The 23,658-nt window shown below is 38.2% G+C and overlaps 1 protein-coding gene across 1 annotated transcript; it reads right to left on the bottom strand.

Annotated features, from left to right (window-relative positions):
• Positions 1–4,722: 4,722 nt before the first annotated feature.
• Positions 4,723–14,633, bottom strand: PANK3 (pantothenate kinase 3). The gene is made up of 6 exons (XM_009701439.1): positions 14,289–14,633; positions 12,221–12,474; positions 11,404–11,580; positions 9,666–9,789; positions 6,403–6,528; positions 4,723–5,006 (listed from the first exon to the last, which is right to left on the bottom strand). The coding sequence occupies exons 1-6, from the start codon at positions 14,622–14,624 to the stop codon at positions 4,956–4,958; spliced, it is 1,068 nt and encodes a 355-aa protein (XP_009699741.1). The 5' UTR covers positions 14,625–14,633; the 3' UTR covers positions 4,723–4,955.
• Positions 14,634–23,658: the final 9,025 nt, after the last annotated feature.

Below are 23,658 nucleotides of genomic sequence, written 5' to 3'. Positions count from 1 at the left end.
AGGAATATGCAAAGTAGCATTACTGTACACCCCAGGCAGAAGACCTTGAGGCCAAACCTTGCTCATTAGTTTAAAACAGTCCCCATTCAAAAGAATCAACTACTCAGGTAACCAAAGTGAAACAGATTTGGCACTCAGTTACACAAACTTAGACTGCTCAAACATATTCCATTAGCACATTAATATTTAAAAATATATTACAGCATCTTTTGAGATGTTCACAGAATGTGTTTTTAAGAATAGTTAATAAGCTTTATTAAGCGTGAAGTAAACAAAACAACAGGCTTCTTTGCAGACTCTTCTTAAACTTAAAGATTTAGTATTTGTATTACAGATGACACAATACTGGTGATGTACTTTGGAATATATCAGTAAAATTTAAAGAATGTAAGCAGGGAATTATCCCTCCATACTGTGATAAAGCATTTTTTATGTCCCATGGCCATGCCTGAGGACTTAATTCACCCATTTTATCCACAACGATTGTTAAGTCTGCCCCCTCTCACTGTGCGTTAATGGGAAATGGAAAAAATAATACAATCAGAACAGTAACTGTACATGTCAAGTGTGTACCTAGCTCTGCACTGATCTATGGGTCTTGGTCAAATACTTCTAATCTGACCCATAAATTTTTGCTCACTTTTTAACCTAAGCAAAGCTCTATTACATATTACATGTTTTTTAAGGCTACATAATCCAAGAAAAGAATGTAGAAAGCCCTGTCGCTAGGAAAACACTGACAAAGGAAAGAACTAGTTTTGCTACATGTGCAAATAGGCTCAGGACAAAAAGCTGACCACAACTAGTTGAACAGAACCGCACTGACCTTCATCTCTGTTCTGAACTCAACTCAACTGTTTCCTCAGGATTATAGCCACCTAGTAATCAGAATGTGAACAGTGAAAGTGATATTTAAAAACAGGTTGAATGCAAATTTAGGCATTAACGTTAATGACTGAATGCATAAGATGCCATCTAGTCTTTAAGAAGCACAGTTTTGCTGTAGATAAAAGACACTTTAATTAGTTCCAAATGTTAAAATCCCACTGTTATTCTGAAACATTTGGAAATTAGAAGTTATTGCAATTTATCTGGAAGCAGATATTTCCTGAAGACCTATACTGGATAGAGACAAAGAGTTTGTATTACAACCCTTAAAGGCAATATAATCACCTTGCATGTATACTACCAACAACTCAAATGCAAGGAATCTCACAGTACTGAAGGAACGTTTAATCTGTTATGCGAAGCCAGAACAGAACATTTGTTCTTAATATACAGGCTAAGAGTAAGTGGGACAGCATGGTCTTATGTTCTCATATTCTTTCCACGCTGTAACTCTCAAATTATGAACAGAGGTGTTGGCAGAAACACACATGTGCTTGCTTGCAGAACACTACAGAGAGGGAAAGATCTTCAAAAGGCAGGTCAGGCAGCTGAATACCCTTTGAAAGTCTCGACCAAACTATAAGACAAAGAAAGCAGATCAGTGCAGCTTCTCTCCAAACTGTTAAATTTATTGAGACTACAGTAAAGAATGTTGAGGATGTGTTCATTCCAGCTTGCTAAATATTCAAAAAGTATTGTAGAAGTTCCCTTCTCATTCAAATTGCAGTTACCCAAGTAGAACTAGGAAGGTGAAAGTGGTTAAGTTTGACAGCCATATCAACTTGGAATAGCTTAATCTAAAAATGAACTTACTTGGCCAGAAATAACCTGTACTTATCTGACTAAAAACTTGCATGATTTTTAGGGAGATATTGATATAATAAAACTGTGCGTAATACTTAAAAAGACCAAGCTGAAGGGATGAGGCCAAGAAATGCAAAAGCATTATCCCAAGATAAGGGCTAAGGGATAGGAAGCCAGAAACCTCATGGTGTTTTCCTGGCATCTCTAGCTACACTGGATTGCAGTGATCATGTCCATGGCCAATAAAATTATCTGCCATTTCTCTGGTAAGCCACATTGGTTAGGAAACCTCACAGATGAAGTCCCAGTACCAGCAAAAGTGGCATTATATGACAAAATTAAAAGGCACTCACATGGCTGATGGAGCTGAAAACGATTACACATTCAAAATGAGCTTTACATTTTACTTTAGAAGAACTATCACACAACTTTCCTCTAGAGAAGTGGTTCCACTTGAGAAGACAACAGTAGCCCTGAGAAAAGTCCAAATTTTCTCTACTGTAGCACATCACATTGAATCAATTCACTCTAAAACTGCTTCAATTAGCTTTGAGGAAGAGAAATGGCAAGGGTGAAAGTAAAAACAGAAGATCAGGAAAAAGCAAGTTACTTCAGTGATTTGTATAAAAGGAACAAACCTTTTCAACCTATTTAGAAGAGAATTTAGATGAAAAGACTTTAAGGCTTATCTTGCAACTATCTGTGATGCCCAGCATTTCTACTAGTGGTAGAGTCAATCTTTGGAGACTCTAGTCACAAGTTCTAAGATGAGAGAAAATGAGATGAAACCCAAAAATATGGCTTAAATACAGGACCCCTGGGCTTTACAGTAGGGCTTGACAACTACTCTGGTTGCCCTTGTAACGAAGTAACAATTGTGCTGATAAAACTAGCAAAAGGAAGCCAATTTTTTTAGAAGCTCAAGGGAAGTAAAATAGAGGTACAGCACATTTTTTTCATTCTCACAGTAGTTTCTATACAGTACAGTTATTCAAGAATTATTCTGTAACTCTGTTTAGAGTTTACTCTAAAATGTAACTTTAAAGAATTGACTTTAAAATTTACTTTAAAAATGTATCTTAGGTCACATCAAACAGTTTAAATTAACCATGGTCATTAGGTAATTGTCTTCTACATGTGCTTCTGGTTAAAGATACAAGTAACTTCTAACTACTGCTTCAAGAGCAGCTCTCTTCCGGTATCACAAAATGAGAAGTGAAGTAGTAATAACTATGGTCTAAAGGAACTGTTTCTAATCAAGCTGTAGTATGTGTCTTAAAGTACCTCACTTTGCAAGAAAAACATGCAGTTGGTTTGCAAAGTTTTCAGGAGGCTGTCAAAACATTCAGAAAATTAAGTTTTTATAAAGTTTTATAACCAAATAGAGGTTACTTTCTATAGTCAACTGTAACTTGAAAGGAACAGTATACAGCATTTATAAAGACATTCGATAAAAACCATATTCACTTATTTTCTGAAGTGCTCTCATTTAGCACTAGATCAGTTGAACCATGAGTGTAATTTTTGTTTGGTTTTTTTTATGTCTAAAATGAAACACCAAAGCAAGCACAACAGAAACGTAGTATGAGTACCAGGAAAAGCAACAATAAATGGAACTGCATTTGCAATTGGCATTGGGCTTAATGCATTAGCTACTCTAAGTTACTGTACTCCTAAAGGACCACAGAATTTTAATTTTTTTTTAAATATGATGTTAGTATGGGGCTTTGAATTTTAAGAAATGACAGCCAAGACTGAAAATACCACACAGAGGTTTCTAACACGCTAGGCGGATGTGTCTGTGAATACAACACAGCCATGCTGTGGAATACTTGAGCATTAGTTTTAAAATACCTTAAAACCCAAGATATGAATGTATTCTAGTCTGGTTGCTCCTCATGCACTTATAGGAAATATTTAACATTAAAATGACATCATAAAATTGGGTAGTTCTTTAGTCTACAAAGAGTCATATAGCTAATGACCACATAATATTCTTACAAGTTTAAGATCTCATGCCCTGGCTTCAGGGCTAAACTTATTACAATAATCACAACTGTAAATTTTAAAAGTATACAGAAAAACCCAAAGATCAGTTCCAGAGTAAGGATTTTATCCCAAGGCCACAATTTGATAAATGGTTCCATATTGCAAGTGCACTAAATATTGGTCCGTATGGTGCTGCAATACAAAGTCTGATGATGTCCTCAACTTTCAAAACCAAGCTTCCAAATCCAAAAGCAAGCTAACAACCTTTCAACTTCAACATCTAATTAGATTCTGATCAACTCTTACAAAATTAAGGGGAAAGTACATTTTCAAATTAGTAGGACAGGGCAGAAATTTTCCAAACCTCCACAGAAATGAGCCAAAGCATCAGAATTACGGGATCTCATATTTAGTCTATTTTATAAGGATTTCTTCAATTCTCTCAGGCTTTCTAGTACCTTTACAAATAATGATGTATGATGACAGAATTTATAACAAACCAAAACCCAACCCCCAAAACCTGCCTTCATTAATGATTAAATTCTTTTCCAAACGTAACTAAAGACAGAGAGGATCTTCCTACAGTACCAGCAGCATCTTCAAAGAAATTAAGAGGGCAAGTGAGTATCTTCACAAAACTCTGAAAACATCAAATGCTTAATCTGCTGCTTTGGCTGATGTTTTTTGTGTTTCTATTCTTCCCACTGAAAATTAAAGCATTAATATTATTTGCACTACACGTAAAAACTAAATAATTACTATTCTTACTGTGGGAGCAATTGTCTACAGTTTTCTCATCTTGTAGATAGTACTTTACTGTTTTTAAAGTTGTTTTTTGTAAGTACACAGGGGAAATTGCGCTCATAATGTAGTATAACTAATGAAAATAATTTTTCGTTCATCAATTATATACAAAACTGATGGGCCTAAAGCCCCAGGAGTAAACCTGCAGTATTTCCACACTGAGCACTTAAAGGTTTGATATTCCTTCTGGAAGCTTGTTTTCAGAGGATGTATTGCATATTAAAAGTTCAATACTGGCTACATGTACCAAAGAACATAAACGATATGCCCAAACAGTTCACTTTTCAATGCCCAACAGAGCAAAAAAAAAAAACCCTCCTTATAATGGCAATATTCAGTAGCTAATCACTTCTTAAAAACAGTTACAGAAAATCTGCTATTTTCTTCTCTCTTCCCTAGATTTAGTTCCCATTGCCATAAACAAGTGTCATGCAGGTGGAAAATAGTTCAGTGTAGTGACATCTGGTATCTCAACTGAAATTTGGCAGCCCAAGAAGAGCACCAACAGCTCCAAAGTATCCCTGTTCAAAACAAACAAACAAATATTTCAAGTTCAGGTAGGGTATTAAGTTCTGCACTAATCACATTTCAATGACAACAAAGCATCTGGTGGACCAACGCTACAGAAAGAACACCATACACTTTTAATATAAAATCTTCCATAATGATTTTGTAAAGCTTTGTGAAGCAAACATTTTATCCTTCTTACCTAGCTTAACTTTAGGAGATTTCACACCAAGCCTCCCCATACACTGCAGGCCTTTTAAGACATGTATCAGTGACTCCTAAAGCATGGAAATCAGGTTTGGTTTGTTTTTCCTAGAGTAGCTGCATATTTTGGTTGCCAAACTATCTTCAATATCCATAGCAACACTATTGCTAAGGTACAAGTCAAAAATTTCTTAAACTAACTGCACCTCACATTTTTAAAGAATTATGTCCAAGCTTCAACATAATTTTGGGGACTGCATTCTTACCTGCATACAAAGAACCACGTTCTCCTGTTGGACTATTTTTCCCCCCTGGGGAAGCAAGATGTTCCCCCTCCCTGTAACTATGAAACATAGAAGCATTTGGAATCTACACTTGACCATATGCAAGAACTTGAAATTTATCCAAGAAAAATCTGAAGGGGGTAGAACTAACAAGGAACCATTCTCCTATTATTGCAGACACTAGCACCAAGACAGACTACTGTCAGTCTCAGGATAAGCAACAAAGGAAAAAAAAGTTGTGACCATGAACTGAAGGGGAATAGATGTAATGCTGTAATATTTGCAGACGAACAAACTGAGGACAAAAATTGCCAGCCTACTGCCAAGAAGCTACAGGTCTCCAAACTGTTGCACCTGTAATTAATACCAATTGCCTATATTTTAATCAAAACAGGTCAACTCTCTCAGCATTACATACTGATCTAGATTGCAGAAGTTGCCCAAAAGCAGGTTAGTCTCAAAGCATAAAATCAATGCAACAACTTTAAGGTGTATCTGTGGTGCTATGAAAGCAGTCTTTGATAAAACAGTCTCGACTTTCAGGATGTTGCTCAAGCTCTGTTGAGAACAATGTAGGTATTTCAAAGGCCCATGCTTTAGATCTCTCTGTAATCTTTTGAAATACAATACTTAATATTGTTCCCACCCAAAAGCAAGGAATTGAACCTTAACGCAGAGCTTAGTATTTTCTTGTCCCTCTCCAAAGATCTATAGCGTGAACTGAGATACCCCAAAGTGACGGAAGTACCTCCCCAACATAGAGAGCTGTCCCCAGAGAACCAATACAGTATGACAAATCTCTTCTTATTTTCAATGTTTACCAAGTACTTGATGTCTCAGGATACCACTTGAGAGCTACCCAGTACATGCATTTTTGATTTATTGTAAAACACCACATACGGATAAACGAACTACAGCATACCTCATGTTCTAGGAACAAGGCCTTCAGCTGGCCTTTTGACCAGTAATCCAGTGCATATGCAAGAAGCTTCATTGACAATGTATTCACACGTAAAAAATTGCCAACAAACACAACTCTGTTTATTTTCTAAAAAGGAGAGAAAAACAGGATTAAGTCTTTCCAGTGTTCAACACAGCTTTGAAAAATTAACCCATGAAAGAACAGACTGTCTTGAGCAAGAAAAAACCCAAACAACCCACAATTAAAACATGGTTCCAAAATTTAAAACACAGCATACTTGGGGAAAAGGAAAAACCGTGCAATCCTCAAGAATTAAAGGACTTAATTTACAGAGAAGTAGCATTTGTGCTTCAAATTAAGTGAGCATTTTCAGTAATTAAGCCAAAGAAACAGCCCAGCTAAAAGTGAAATTAAACAAAAAATACTTATATTTGGTAGAGAAGACTCAATGTCTTCATAGCCCTGTACAATGCTGCTTGATCCATATGCAACAAGGCAGCACTGTAAAGAAGCCGAAGACAGTAAGACATAACAGATGTTCCTTTCATCTTCAGACCTCAATATACCTCAGCATAACATTAGACTAAGACTTAAATTCTAGAAGTGATCTGTGAATTTTAAATCAAGTCAAATGTAAAAGAGTGAAAATCATTTAATTTTCCCCATTCACTGAAATAAATCCAAAATTAAGTGGAAACAACATTAAACACTGGTTTAATCATATGAAACCAAGAACCAAAGAAAATTTAATTGTGTTAGTGCTTAAGATAGTGCTTAAATTAGCACTGAATTAAGTTAGATGAATACTAATATCCAAAAACTAGTATGACAATTCAACCTGTAGTCAAATGACTAACACACAACTGTTTTTCACCATTTTGATTAGTTCACAGTGAAGACCAAGTAAACACACTGTTAAGGCATCCAAACATAATTCTGCTCTATAGCAGGAAGCTGAAATAATTAAATACATTTTATCTTTATACATCAGATCAAGATACTAGTTTGTGTATCCCTATTAACTATTTCTTATGATTTGCAGTTTTGTGACATAGTTGGAATTAGAGAAAAAAAAAACAAACTTAGAATAAAGCTAATCTGTGCAGTTTACAAGTTCTGATTTGTACTCATTTACCTCCACCCTTAAATATAAATTGCATACATCTGCCTCAGACTATTAGTATATACTTTCAACTTCACCCTCATTTTAACTCTTTTGTTATCAAGCTTTGCCATAAAGCAAAGAAGCCAAAATCAATTAATATCCACAAAATTAACTTTCTTCTCCAAGACAGACACGAGAGAAACACAGAGAAGAAAATTGAGGGAGAACTTGCAATATTAAACCCAGAAAAACACAAGTCTGGCTCCTAAGCAAAAGGAAGGTTACTGAAGCTAACAAGGTTGTTGATATTTCTGAGACTATCACACTCAGAGATTCTAAGCAGAGCTCTGAATAGTTGCCCTTAGTCTTCTCTACGAAAGCTGCTACTAAACTTCACTTTATACAAAGTTTGCTGCAATGAATGAGGAAATCCCTGGTGCTCAGACAAGCATATCTTCCATGCCTAAATTCAGTGTTCTTCCACAGATTCTTGACTGCCCCTGCTAATCATATTGAAACTGAACACATACTGGTTCTGTTCAGCACAGCTTTGAGAAATGAAGGCAGCAGGAAACTGCCTCTGTATCAACCAGTAAGAAGACAGGTGTCAAAACAATTTGAAGTCTCAAGAGTTGGTAAAAATTAAAAATAATGCTTAACAAGAAGCAAGGCTTTCTATGAGCTTTAATCAGAGAATAATTTCAGCTTGAAGAAACTGCTGGAGGCCATCAGGTCCTGTGTACTGCTCAAAGCAGTTCTTTCAGCAACTTAAATGTTTAAAAGTTTTTCAAAACATGTGACTTGAGCCTCTCCAAGGACACAGAGTCCACAGTCTCTCTCCGAGTCCATATTTCAGGGCTTAAACACTCTCATTGTGAGAGTCTTTCTTCCCTTATACCAATCAGATTTCCCTTTGCTACAAGTTATGTCCATTGCTTCCCATCCTTCTGCTGTGCACGGCTGTACCTGGCAGCGTCGTCCTTGTAACCTTCTCTATATAGTGACAATCATGCCAGGCTTCAGCTTCTTCTTCAGGCTTAACCCAGATCCCTCAGTGTCTGCTCATACCTTAGGTGCTCCATGGCAGGGCTCTGTCTTGGTAACCTGTCTGTTAGATTTGTTCTAGTTTGTCAGTGCTTCTCTTTTGGTGATGGTGCTGGTTAGGGAAGAGGGGGAAGGCAGCCATGCCCGAAGTATCACCTCCTCTGACCTGGTGGCTATGTCCTTGCTAACACATCTGAGTATAAGTTCAGCTTTCATCACCGCACAGGTACACTGCTGATTCGCGTTCAGCTCTACTTGTCTGCCAGCACCCTCTCCTCTGCAATGCTACTCCCTAGCCAGCCTGTATCCCATCTTTTGCTTTTGCCATGAGGATGCTACCCTGGAAGATCAGCAAGCTATTCTGGGCTCCTTATGCCATTGGGACAACTTCTCACAACATCTTTCTTCCTAAATCCCCCCCAAACCAGAAACCTGTTCTACTCGAGTCCATCTAGAGTCTCCATTCTGCTACTTGCCTTCACTTTCCTCAGGATCTTAAACTCTATTTCAAGGCTGTCGCTGAAATCCCTGACCAGTTCTTCTCTCATGAACAGCAGGTCCAGTACGATGCTTGCCTTGTCAGCCTGCCTAGCACTTGTGTCAGAAAATTGTCCCCAGCACACTGAGAAGTATGGATTGCTTGTGATCTGCCATGTTACCCTTCCAACAGAGGTCAGGATAGTCCCTCATGAGAACCAGGACTTACAGGTCCTCTTGTATCCCATCCTGCATGTGTTTCTGTACACAGACTGAAGTTGGGCCCACAATCATCCTATTTTCGCAAGGGGACTTCAGGTCCTTTCATCACAACATCCTGTGCTCCCCTGCTCCCTCACTCATCTGCAGGCTTTGGGCTCCATTCCCTAACAAAGCTAGTTTGAAGCCCTCCTCATCAGGTTACCCTCCCCATTGGCAAAGATATCCTTGCCCCACTTCCCCAAACACAGTCAAAATATTCTGAACCAATTCCTAGTTCTTTAATACTACATGGATTTCTTTGTTTCATTTGAGAATGTAGTAAAGGTTTAAAATAATACATCATTTTAGCATTCATTTAATCTGAAACCAAATATTAGACCTTTAGATAGATCATTGCCTTGTCAGAAGTTTTTACCTCATTTACTGCACACATCCGGGCAATAGACCCAATGTTATTGGTGATGGTGACCAATATGGCTCTTGCAAGATCTTCTTTACTAACAGACTCTCTCTTCTCTTTGTAGATCATATTCCCAAAACTAGAATAGGAAACATTTCCATTAAGTACAAAGTGATTCATGTGCATTTGAAGTCATTTCAGAATGTAATTTTTATGCTATAATAGAACTTATGTCTCATGTTTGTTCTTAAGGAGCTCCCTTTTTAAGTCTGCATTAAATACAGCAATTTGACAACTGACACTACAACGTGTGTATTTATTCCTTCCCAGGAAACAGTCAATCTTGTAACAGTAATAACCCCCAACACAATATTTCTGTTTAGATTGTTGACTTCCGTGATGAAGCATCTACAGCAAAAAGTAGTCTTATTCTTCGTCAAGACTACTCTGCAAATCTAGTCACTGTAAATTAAGTCAATGCCTAAGTCTGGCCGGTGAATCCTCCAACTCCTCATGCTTGCTTCCTCACTCACAATATCTACCCAATCCTCTATTCTCAAAGTAGAAGTAAACTAGAGATGAGTTGAGTGGTTTTATGACGGAACACAATAGTCTGAATGGGAAAATAAACAGCTGACAGACTGCAGTTTAGGCTGTATAAATGAAGGGTTCTAGATTAGAAGGGCATTTCCATTACTATACATAGTAAGTAATTTCTTCCAAATTATAAAAGAGAAAAAACAAGACAATAATCCATAGCTATGCATGATACTTTACCACTAAGGACTTTGGGCCATACCTAAGTCAGTCGGGAGAGCCAGAATCCTGATTATTCTAAAACTCAAATAGTCATTAAAGATCCTAAGGGTTTTAAAAAGTAAATGAAAACAAAAAGTGCCTATATAAAGGGCAAGTTAAGATGTATTGACTAAAAGTGTAAAGTTTGCACATATTAAAACCTCTCAGCATATGCTCTCTCAATAGGCTTGGACTCAAGCTGGCTGGAAAGGGAGAAGAATTAAGTTACTGTGCCTGAAGACCTCTTACTACTGAGTGGGAGCAAAGATTTAACGAACTCTTATGTAAATATTAGTTTCACTCCAAAGTTTATTCTTTTTACATTTAAGGGTAGAGAAGCTGCAATGTCACCAATAATGTTCCCCAATGGAAATAAAACTTGCAGCTATGACAAAAATCCTCTGTCATTGGCAGTTCAATACATTCATTCTCATGGTGCAAACTGTTTTATGTTCAATAGCCTTCATAAGTGAGAAAAGCAGTTAAAACATTATGCCAGGTACCTGTACTGACAACCAGGTATCAAAAAAAGTAGTCTTTAAAAAAAAAAAAGTAGAGATACTTCTGTAAGAACAACACAAATGCCTTCTTCCATTCACCTTCCCTCTGGACAACGGCCCTACTAAAAAAGATTCTAGGAAGTCAAAAAGTAATCGGCTTTGTTTTTCCTCTGCACTTTGTTTTTGCCGCTGCTGTGATCACCTCATGGTCTCTCTGATTCATGCAAAGCTGTTTATGACATACCACATGAGGCTGCTTCAACACCTAGCTAACAGGCACCTGCAGCTGAATGTGGTTTTAAACCTTCAGGAAAACTGAGTGGATACACTTTTAGGATAAAAATGTAATTTGACTAAAATAAAAGTTTACAAAAAGCAGTTTTCTCTGTATTAACAACTTGTTTTTGAAGCCCCTCAAACCAGCAAAAGAACCAACAAAAAGATCTCCTGCTTACCTGGATGCTACAGCCCACCCTGGCAAGCCAAATCTTTCATAGTCTCCTCCATAAATATCTCGAACCAGCTTGTCAGCGTGCGTGCTGTCTCCTTTGGATGCCATTTCCAGAGCTTCTTCAAAACTTTCACAGCCCGTCAACAAACTGCATAAACCAAGAAAGGTCCCTCCACCTAGACTAAGAAGAAAGAAAACTAGTTGCTTTTAAATAGTATTTCCTCACATCAAAGAATCTTATGTCTGACTAACAAAATAAGCAAATAAAGCCCTCCAACTTAGATACCAAGCTGTCTGCTTCCTTGCCCAAGGTTCACTACAAAACCAGCTGTCAATCAATTTAACATTTTATATAAGTCACAAGAAGTTAACCATACAGTAACAGCTAACAGATAAGTTATACTCTCAAAATGTAAGCTGGACAACTTAATCAGAGACAAACTCCCTAAATACCCAATAACTCTGATCCTTGCTCATTTACTGTAAAACATGCGTGGACATATTTATTCTTATAGAGCAAGAGAAACACAGGTTCACTGGACACATTATCAAAACTTAAGACAAAAATCTATAAAATTGTCACTATGGAGCACTCCTAGTACTCATCAATTGATAAATAAGATACTAGCTAAACCTCCTCAGTAACAGAACTATGGGAACAGGTTTCAACAAATGCAGCTGTAAATTAAAGATAAAATACGCTTCCATATTACAGAGTGAGGGAAGGGATAGGTGGGGGGAGTCAGGGAGAAGAACCACTTTGAAAACAGAAGGCTCATTGTTCCATAGAGTAACAACCCCGATTTGGGTTTTTAAGTTACCTTGTTCCAGTTACTCTTTTATAGTTGTCTTTGGAATGGACTGATAAAATACTGACTCCTGAACCAATATTAACAACCAGCAATGGGTATGGATCATCCAGGTTAAAAGGCATCTTTTGGCATCTCTCAGGATCTGAGGCATTTTCAAAATAATAGCACTCTGCCTGGCCATTGAAGCTGACAGAGTCTATATACAATAAGCCTTTGACAAGGCAATCAAGCTCATCCAGTTTGTGCAGCTGGAGGTTTCCAATCTGTGTTAAAAAAGAAAAAAGACAGTGTCAACATGTTCTAACATTGCTTAAACATGCTACAAATTTATGAGTGTTTTTGTACTGCCTAACTTTAAGAAGCTACCTCAGGTAACTAATTCAGGAATTTCAATCCCACTATAAAGCCAACAAAGAATTCAGAGGTAAAGTCTGAATACCTCAATTAGCAAATTACTCTGACTATAAATCTAGATCTCAGACTGAAATCAAGAACAGACAGGCAATATAAATATCTGCTTTGGTAAGCCCAAAGATAACTTTTGAGATACTCAGACATTAATCCATCGAAATATTAGCAACATTTTTCATCAATCTAAATCAAAAAAAGGTCATCAAATACCCTAGAGGTCCCATCGAGTGTCATCTTGGTGAAACTCACACATCCACACATCTTTTCAAGGTTTGTGGGTTTCGTCCTCCATCTTAGAAGTCAAATAGCCATTTCTAAGATGTGAGCAGATAAAAATCTAAGATAAAAACCTCAATGGCATCCTACAAACTATCCGTGCAACTTTATTAACACTCCAAGGAAACCACAGGTCAGAAATTCTACAGGACTTTAGGCTTGTTACAGTTCTTCCTCAGTTTTACACATGACGTTTGAGTTGCCGTGCTCTCATAAGCAGAAAGACAACTTAACAGGTGCTGTGGATTCCAGGAGCGCTGTAATTTCACACCATACTTAATCCAATTTAACTCTGGGCTTTCACAAAAAGAGTGACCATGCTCTCTCCCTTACCACAGCAGGGAGTTTCAACAGTTAGGTAGTCCAATTAGGCAGCTAGTCCAAGAAAAAAACATCCATAAAGTCTCTCTGAATCAGGTTAGCTCATATTTAAAAAGCAGCCTGCAGTTACATTACGAAGCTGCACAATCAGACTGCACACTGCTGACTGACACCAGTACCAGATCACAGCTCTGCCTCTTTCCCCACGTCCCTTCAGCTTTTCTTGCCATAGCACAGTTGTGAAGCTTCACTGTTGAGCAGATCAGGGAACCGTTCAAACACAAAATACTTCTGTGGGGTTTTAGACAATGAATTCGTTCTGCTGTACAAGTTGTGACCCTACCCCATAAACAGTTGTAACAGCTCAGTGCAAGACTGGCACAGGAACGGAAATACAAGTAGATTTTTGAAACCAAACATTTTGTGCTATTGAAAGTCTTCTTGCCTCTAGAAGCACAAGAGGTCTGCAGTCACTTTAAAACTAAGACATGCACACACTGAATACCGTGATAAGATTCTCAGTTAGTAAGAACTATCTTTGGATAGAAACTGTATCTACACACGTGATCAGTTCTGATCACCAAGGGAAGAGTAAAAACACCTCAGGAAAATCCCAAAGTGCTCTGCAATTGAAAAAAAGACTGTCTTTTAGATACATGTTTTGTCTCGGATCTCTAAACAATGCACTGGGCTAAAGTAATGAGGATAATCCCACCTACAAACACTGAAAACTTATCATCAAAGACTGCTTAGGAAAGAAAACCCAAACTGCACCTCAGCAGTTTGAGCACATTTCCCATCAGAGAAAATAGGTTAGAAAATGGTTAACTTCCGCAAAGGTGTCCTGCATTTCACTGTATTAAAGGAAGTTTCTAATTAGCTGCTAGCATTAGATCTTCATGTTTATTATGATGATGTCAGCAAGCATATTTCTAGATTATCATACTTAAGACTGAAAAACAAATGAACAATTAATAATCTTTGAGCATTCCATAGTTTTTCAAAATTAACCCATCATCAGCAATGCTTTTAGCATCAGCTTCAGTACAAGGAAAGATAGGCTACCTACTGTGCGAAAGTCTTCTTCAAACTTGTAAGCACCACCACCAGTGGCACAGAGCACCGTATGTAGTGTTGAAAAGTTTTTATTTCTTCCCATTTGGATAAAAGTAGGCAAATCATGAGTTGGGAATCGAATAAAGTGCAAGTTTCCTCTTCGAGCAAAAATCGTTAAGTCTTTCAGCTCAAGGTGGACATCTCGAATGCCAGTGGATCCATAGGCTACATTGGAAGTCAGATATTTGCGGATGCTCTTCAAGCTTTCAACTTCCTCCTGCTCCTCCTCTGCAGTGATATCAATAGGTTCAAAATATGCAAGTTTCACCAAAGTTCCCCCAATGTCCATGCCAAACCATGGAAAAGCTGTGAAGATACAAGAATTGATCAATCAGGTTTGTTAAAGAGAAAAAGCAATACATGTAACTCAAGACTAAAACAACGCTATACTTTTCAACAAGAAAGACGTTAACAAAAATCCTCACAGGAACAAAGAATTAATACTCATTTCCATTACATTATCTAAAATATCTCTCTGGCCACAGGTAAAAATGGAAAAATGAGCAACTCTATTTACACATTTAAATGCTGTCATATGTGCTTAGAAAGCCCAAATAAGAACTGCCCAAACCATACTGTATCTTTCACACCAAATCATAAACAAAATTCAACTTTTTTTTTTTTTTTAGAATAAAAGATTAAAATAACCTTCACTCCTAAAAGAATACTTTTGACATAGTTTAGCACAAAGACTGCAATGCACACTCGTGAGAAAGCAGGTTACACATTACAGCTGATAACAGTGGCGGGACAGGTATTCCTCTTCTAACAGTATTCTTTTGCTCACATAACACATTTGGTTTGAGAGGGAAGCATTAATTTATTTGCATGTATTTTAAAAACTGACAGAGTTAAGACGCCCAATTTACGGAGCTGAATAGAGCTGTTCCTATATCCCTTGAAGTTACAAAGGGCTAACAAAAAGTACTATTAAGAAGTATAAGCAAGAGAGAAAATTAATATTACTGAATCTAGGTTCCGTTTTTCTTTTTTTTTGTATCTTGGATAGGAAGGGGGAATTTTTGTAATACAAAACAACCACACTAAACCACAAGTATTTTGTCTCCGTCGCTTTTGTGGGATGACTGCAATTCCTAACAGGGAGTCTACGGTTTATGCCATCTACGCCCATGATTTAAGTTATGCCTGTATCAATAAATCTTCCTAACTGTGTGTGGTGAAACAGGTGCTCAGCAACCCTACAGCAAAGACAACCTCTTCATGTGAGAGTTTCTCCAGCGTCATTTCCCAGAAACAGTGTTTAAAATGTAATATGTAAGTTTAAGAAAGATCCTGAACATCCAGCTGGGAAGCTCGTGGGTTTTTTTTTTTCCTAATTAACACTATAACTTGCTGGGTTGTTTAGCTTTGTTGTGTTTGGTTTTTTTTTTATTATATATTCTGTAGAGTTTCAATTTATTTCTTCAAACTGAAAAGATGTTAACATGTTCATCATGAGTAAGATGTCATTACATTGGATTTACATTACCAGTGGGATCTATCCTTGAGAAGAATGGGCTACCAAAATATTTTAATGTATTTAGTCAAGGCTGGCTGCATGCCAGTTCATTTATAACATGAGTGCTAATGTTAAAAAGAAAAGAAACTTAAAAGTTGCCTCTACTTTCAGGAATGGATAGCTGGAGACTATCGTCAGGTATTAGCAAAAAAGATTGAGTCATCTTGAAAAACAAAATTGAAATACAAGGATAAATTCTGTGAGTAAAATCTAGCTCCAAATGGGAATAAAGAATTTCTATAAAGCTGAGATCTAAGCATAAGACTAAGCATAAAGTCACATATGAATTGACTTTACAACTGCATACCCGATTTCTTTACACAGTGACTCTGGACATAAGAAAATTTGTCTTCTTACTGTTTGACCACAATGAACTGATGATTTATTAAGTGATCTCACCAAGTTTCAGCCTCTTGTCATAAACAATGTCACACGACCAAAACCGAAGGGAAGTTGATTCACCCAGCAGACCAGAAAGTGTCTGTAGAAGCCAACCCAACCCATTCAGAATTTAACTAGGACACAGCATGCCAAGTACTACCTAAAATACTTGGGATTCTTCCTACTCAGTGGGCCTACTGCCTAACTAGGGTCTAGTCTTTCACAACAAGAAAGAGGGGGAAACAGCTGAAAGGACAATTTGTCAAGATTTGGCTGGTAAGTACATTGCTCAAGTTTCACTTGCAAGGCAGAGGAGTTCTGACAAGCAACTGGGCCCACGTACTGTTAACTTACTCCTTACACCAGCAACTCAGAAGAATATATTACCCAAGGATTCTTGTGTAGGTAAGCCACTCTTGATTGATTTTATACACAGGTCTATCTAGCCAGGCAAATTAAAGCCATTTTGTCTTCCAAACACAGAAGGGGATATACATACATATATATGGCAAGCACAGAATCAGTTGAACTGCACCTGAGATTTTGGGACTGCAAGGATACAAGATTTATCCACGCTTGAGCTACCTTTAGATATTAGAAACAGAATGATTCTACAGAGTTAGAACATAATTGTATGTGGACACAACACGGAAACCTCGTGAACTCTCCTCCTATTGCTGCAGCCTTCAAATCAGTTTGCTTTGGGTGGATCTTGGCTCGGATCCATATTATTTGGATGCAGGGGGAACAGAGAAAACAGGAACTCATATGAAAATACCAGTTCCTCTTCCAGTTACTGAAAAAGTGATTTCATTTGCAGGGTTAAAATAAGGCCATAGAGAGATTCAGGATGGAGGACTACTCAGAAAATATACCATGGAGAGCACGCTCCAGTTTCCTACAAGACTTCCCCTTCAGAGGGCAGCCAGGCTTGTCATGGCAATGGCTGAAGATGACACATCTACTTTAAAAGTCAAGCCATACATACAAGGAACCTGTGCATTACTTTACACCACACACATAAGCACTCTGCTTAAGGTGATGCTGCTACTCTTTGAGGCATGTTCGAAGCACAAGAGTCTTCACTCTTACATATGGTATCTGCAGCATACATACCAGCATCTGTAGCTGGTCCAGTCTCTCCAATCCATGGAAAATTTAATTCTGAGGCAGTCTTGTATTTGAAAGCTGCCTTGGAACAAGACAAAAATAGCATGGCACATACCTTGGGCTGAGAATATGTAAACGATTCTGTAAAAAGTATTTTTATACTCTTATCTGTGGGTCATGCCTCTGAGTGAGAGATTTAGGAGCAGAATGACAGCAGCATGATCTTTTGAAAAAAAGATCCCCAGACATAAGCTTGATCCTTACACCAACCAGACTTAAAAGAAATGTGCCTGAAAGAGACCAATACCAATTGCACATCCCAAGCTCATAGCTCTGCAGGTACCAGGTTTGAGGACTTGTACAACTGTAACCATCATTCCACAGCTTCAATTCATAAGAAGAGTCAATGCACCTATATTAAAACTGGGCTTTTTCTGTAGCTCTATGAGGATTTGGTCATTAAGAGATTTTTCCCAGCTCTTCCTCTTTCTAACTGTTCTTACTCCTAGGAAGACTCTATAAAAAGCAATGCAGAGGTCAGAAGCATTCCTTGCTGAGAATTTAACTGCTATTCACAGAACAAATCCAGTGCCCTTCTTTTCAAAGTTCAGCTCCTCCATGCAGTTGCAATTTGAAAAAAGAAAAGCAGAAACTGAGCTTTTTACTCAACAATTCCAACTGCCTTGGATAGCCTACATAAAACTGGTTCAAAAACATGCATTCTGCTTTTAGGAAGTCAAGCCAGGCTCTATTTAAGAATACATGAAATACGTATTTTTACTATCTGAGAAGAGACAAATAGGCAAAGTAGAACACAAACTGGGAAGTCAAAACCCATATGGTTTAATGTGATGGTTCACACCAAACTGAACCATCTCCAACAGGACAGCAAGAGGACTGTCACAATATCTAACCTCCTTAATTCCAAATCGAAATTTTCTTTCACTTCCCAGCTCTGCCAGGAGCCACTGTGGTCCCTATGTAGACACAGCAACCGGGAACCTTTGCTACAAAGCAACAGATTGTTCCGTACATGTGAGGAAGATAGTTTTGAGAGGCAACCTGCTCAGAGTTTAAAAAATAATGATGTTTAAGACGATTCCCTAGAACTGCTTCCCACAATGCAGAAAAGTGCTTCCCGCATGGGAACAGTGCTATCAGTCAAGTAATGATGTAGCATTTCTGCCCAGTAAGAAAACCCATGCTGATGGTTGTTGCTTGGTTTTGAAATTATTCTTTAGAGCTACACAGGGAGGCCTCATTCTCTTGTGTTTGCACTTCTCAAATTCTTGGCATACATAGTTTCTGGCAGTAATCTTAAGGTTACTTATATCTTATCATATAAGGTCTTTATACGCCAAAAGGAAATCATTACAGGAAAAAGTCTTTCTCATGCCAACACAAGCACAAAGGTTGAAGTGTTCTCCTTTTCCACGGGTTCTGCTTTAGCACAGCAGAGGACCTTCAAAGTTCTCCACCCAGAACACATACTACTATTTTGATTTTGTACACCCGTTTTGCGTCCAAAGCTGCATGAAGCACACACTCAAATACTTAACTACTTCCCTCTTATTCAGTCAAGCATAAGATTCTTCAGCTTAATGCTCTATTTGTGTTTAGCTTTTAAAGACCGAGAAAAAGATTACTGGTAAACTCCTTCCTATGAATGTAATGACACATGTGAAACACAAACACCTATAAAATACTTCCTTCGCACTGTAAAATAAAATAACAGTCTGGGTCAACTCTGCATTAAATAAACAAGAACTAACCTTCGAAGAAGAGTAGCTAACTCGTAATTCAAGCAGGGAGCTTTGCATCATAAAAAAACCCCAAACAAATTCACAGCTGTCAGAGAACAGATTTTGTGTCATCTTTGTAAGAAAGCTTATGTATTATTAAGACTTAAGACTGTTGCACTTCCAAGTACAAATGCAGCTTAGGGAACAACTGCTAAAGCGTGCTGCAGTTTGTGATTCTATATTGGCTTAAAATACAAGAAGGAAAACGATCTCGAAATCACATGAAAACTTAAGTTTACTTCTGCCAGCACTGCAACAGTTCTTTATGACAGTATGCAGTACGATCAGTTGTGATGCACAAAACTTATCTTCTAACTCAGCTCAGTATGTAGCCTTTGATAACAAAACTAACCTTGATCCCATTTTTATCTGATTACTGACAAGACAAACAAGTTAACTATAAAAGTTATGCTGAACTATCACACAGTTAGTGCTTATAAACCCAGAAACTTAAGCTAAATGTATCTTGCAGTTTCTCCAAATGCATTTTTCTCTATGTACATGCATACATTCTTACACTTCCAGTATTTCCCAAAAACACCTGCAATATAGCAGAATAAAAATTAACGGTAAATTCTAATACCTAAATCAGCAAGCAGTTTAAGGTAGCCAGCGTGTCCAATGGGACAAGTTAAGAGAACACACCAAAGGTTGCTGAACTGCTAAGTCAAGTGGGATTAACCTGACGGCTAGGCAGCAAAGTGGCTTTGCTGTACCGATGTTACACAGATGTGCGCCTATGAGCCTCTACAGAGCAAAACTGCACATCAAGTGTCCTTAGCCCTTGAGACACCAGAGAGTTTCTCTGCTTAACTAGTTTCATAACAGGTTTTTGGTTCAACATCCCAAGTCCAGCTCAAAATAGATTTGGGCTGGACAGAATTAACACCCGAATTACATGTATCTGACACACACCATCACATCCTCCCATTTCCCTCATGGAAAAACTTCTCCATCAAACTGTAAACTCACCACACTTTCTCACTCAGCCACCTCTCATCATGCTACAAAAAGGCCACGTTTACCAGTGGGAGGACAAGTGGTAATCAGCAATTACTGTAACTGCTCTTCATCAGGTTTATCACATCTACAAGTGGATACCATGTAAAGCTAATACAAGACAAAATATCACTGCTTTCATCTTCTCCCTCCTTGCTCATTCTGTTAATTTTATTGACATTTCAGCAGCAATCTCTTTGGGAATCTGTGTTTTTATTATAGTGAGATACAGCATGCAGAGGCATAATCTAGTACATACAGATGCAAATGCAGTATAAACTGTGCGTGACGGTATTAACCCGTTATGAGAAATACTTTTTTCAACTGCAGCGAAATGAGAGCCTGTAACATCTGCTATGGGCTAATAATCAGCTTTCTAGTAAGAAAATGCCAGGATAGCACAAGACTAAGCAGCAAGTTCTATGAACAGAAAAAACAATTTAGAAGAGATTCTCCAGCAACCTAAATGGAATTTCCATCAATTTTACTGCAAAAATCCTGCGTGGGATCACCATGTCCACAATGACATGTGTCCACAGAACCACATTAGAGAAAATAAACTTAAGATTTCCATCTTTTCTTTATATTGATACATCATTTTGCAAATCTCTACTATGTACTTTCATACATTAATGTGTCTCAATTTCTCTCAAGGGAAATGCAGGCATTTGTTTTCAAACTATTTTTAATAAACAATTAAAAGAAACAAACTGTTAAAAGTAACATACACTGCGTACTAAACATCACAAGTCTTGCCTTTCCTTCAGCCACCTATTACACTCCAGAGCCAAGACGAAGGACTCCACCTCCCCTGAAGACCACAGCATGCTGGCACTTTCCTCCTCTCAGGTGCCTCACCTTCCCCCGCCAACATGAAGAGCTCTCTCAATATGAGTGGCTCCTCTCCTCCCTTTTGACAGATCTCACACAGCAGCGGTTCTGCAAGACTCTTTGCTCTCACATTTATCGTCCCCACCCCCAAATAACCTTTGGAAGTTTCTCTTAAAATTGCCAGCATTTCCTCAGAAGAGCTGTCACATGACTGCTGGTTGGAAGGGTCCTCTGGAGGTCATCTTGTCCAACCTCTCAGTCTCGCTAGCAGGAACATCACCAGCACTAGATGAGGTCAACTACAGCTTTGTCCAGTCAAGACGTGAAGAACTCTGAAGATTTTCAAGAATCCTCCAAGGATGGAGACTCCACAACTTCTCCAGCTTCCGCTGCTACACTACTTAGTACAAGGTTTTCCTAATCTGAGTTTCTGTTATTCTCCTTCAAAATGCCTATCACTTCCCATCACCTGCAAAAGAAACTTAAATGGCCCTTTAACCAGCCTCTTCCAAGACACAGCCAATCTCAGAAGCCATGTTCCATAAATTCAGCTGCATTTCTCACAGTTTTTCCAACAACAAAGTAGACACCACTAGCCAGGTGAAGGTTTGAAAGGGAAGACTGCGCAAGCACGTTTAAGCGGTATATCCACATCAGAAATTCTGAACTTGTTAGGTGTCTCCTTTTTACCCACACCTCTCATGACAGGCATGGCACTCACATCAGTGCAATCATGCTGTCTTTCATGATGCTAAACATCACAGATGAAAGTACAGGTAGGCTAAAGCAGCCTTCTCAGCTCCACTTTGCAGGCTCTTACAACAAACTAATGACCTCTTGACAAATAATGATTGAACATTTTTCCCCTGCATCAAATTTGGCTCCAGCAGAGACAATTAAATACTCACTTTGCCTAAGAAACATATACCCACTCAGCAACTGTACTGAAAAGTGTCTACAACTGTCTTAGCCAAATAATTTGTAACTAGACAGTCTAAAAGTGGTATTGTGAGCCCAACTCAGCTTTCAGGTCAATTTGAGCATAGAAGGCAAACTGACAGCAGTATTTGGGCACCAAAGCCCCTGAACATCAAGGGACTTTACCATCTTCAGTGCTTTTGTGGATTTGCTGCTCTTCAAACATTCAGCTGCTCTCCCACTTCAGCCAGCGTGACTAACCAGGAGCAGAGATCTGCAGAATGAGTCCAAAGTTCACGGCCTAAGAAACTAAGTGCTATTATCTTTAAAAAAAGCCACTGGCTTCAAAATATGTTAAAGAGTCAAGATTAAATAAACAATGTAGTTTGACACTGTATTCTTCCCCTTCATTGCTTATGCAGTTCCTACTGTTTCTGATTCCCATCATAAAACCAACATTAAAGTTCAGGTTCAAGTACTGGAAGAGTGCAACTACAAATTTAGCATATTTAAGCAGTTAAAACTTCTTGATAACATTTGGCATTGTTATTTAAACATGAGGTTTAAATCCACCACTAAGGAAAGGTGTTTGAGGTCCAGCAGAGACACTCCTGAAATTAGCAGGTTTCTGCAGAAGCAGTCATACTCTCACCATTTTAAACTACCAAACCACTGTAACATCTTACAGCCAATTACTGCTTCAGACTCTTGATATCATTCCTTAAATATTATACCAGGGAAAAAAAATGCTGTCTGAACCGTACTCTTCATAAACATGACTACAGTCAATTGAGCAATTTCCACACACTGGCACTAATAAGAGGTGATGGCTAATTGTGTGCTACAAGATGCCTATTTAGGGTTTCCCTAACACACCACAAGAAACAAAGTATTTTCACAGCCAAACTCAGTTCCATGTTTACAGCTATTTCTAGAGCTACACTAATACTTCCCGTGTTCAATACACGTGCGGTGATTTTCTTCTTGTTGGGCTGCTGAAACAATGTATATAAGATATAGGCTTTCAATATACTCTCTTAACTGTATGCTCTTTTAGACAGGCATGTCATATGACTGAGAGTAACAGCAGGCCTAGCTCTTTAGGACTAGCCATCTTTTCCATACAGTAACTCACCCTGAAAATAAGTATGATGACAAAGAAATAATAGCCTAACTCAGTGGAGTAATACCTGCATCCCTTTCAGCTAAGATACACCTGTGTAAATTTGACAGGTGTGTTGACTTGCACAGCTGTGTATCTGTTACACTGGGAAAATACGACTTGTACATAGACTAACGTGACTCAATCCAGTTCTCTCTTCCCACAAAAAAGTACCAGTAGTCTTAAACATTTTGTTTATATTCACCCGAGTCTGAACCATGCTTGTGCCCTCCAAAACAAACACAGTACTCCAAAATAATAAATAGTAACAAATATTACAGCTGTGTTTATTCAAAGGGAGCATTCAGCATATTTTAATGAGACTTGTACTCAAATATTAACAAATATTCTCTCAAAAAAACCTCAAAAGTTGATTAGCCCTTGAAAAACAAAACTGTAGCAACTGCAGCTGCCTGCGCAGGTGTTTAGTACACTGGTTAAGTGCCATCTTCATTTAAAACCAGCACCCACCCCCAAATACCCGACTATATTACTTTGTATTCAAAGAGAAGCCCTTCCAACGCGAACACTGAAGATCCCCCGAACCCTGAAACCTCACTTGAAAGGGACGCACAGGAGCGATCAGAGTCTCGGCAAACAC

Source organism: Cariama cristata, unplaced genomic scaffold (genome assembly GCF_000690535.1).
Source record: "Cariama cristata isolate BGI_N322 unplaced genomic scaffold, ASM69053v1 scaffold39535, whole genome shotgun sequence".
NCBI lineage: Eukaryota > Metazoa > Chordata > Aves > Cariamiformes > Cariamidae > Cariama > Cariama cristata.
This window is presented reverse-complemented; position numbering and strand designations above follow the sequence as displayed.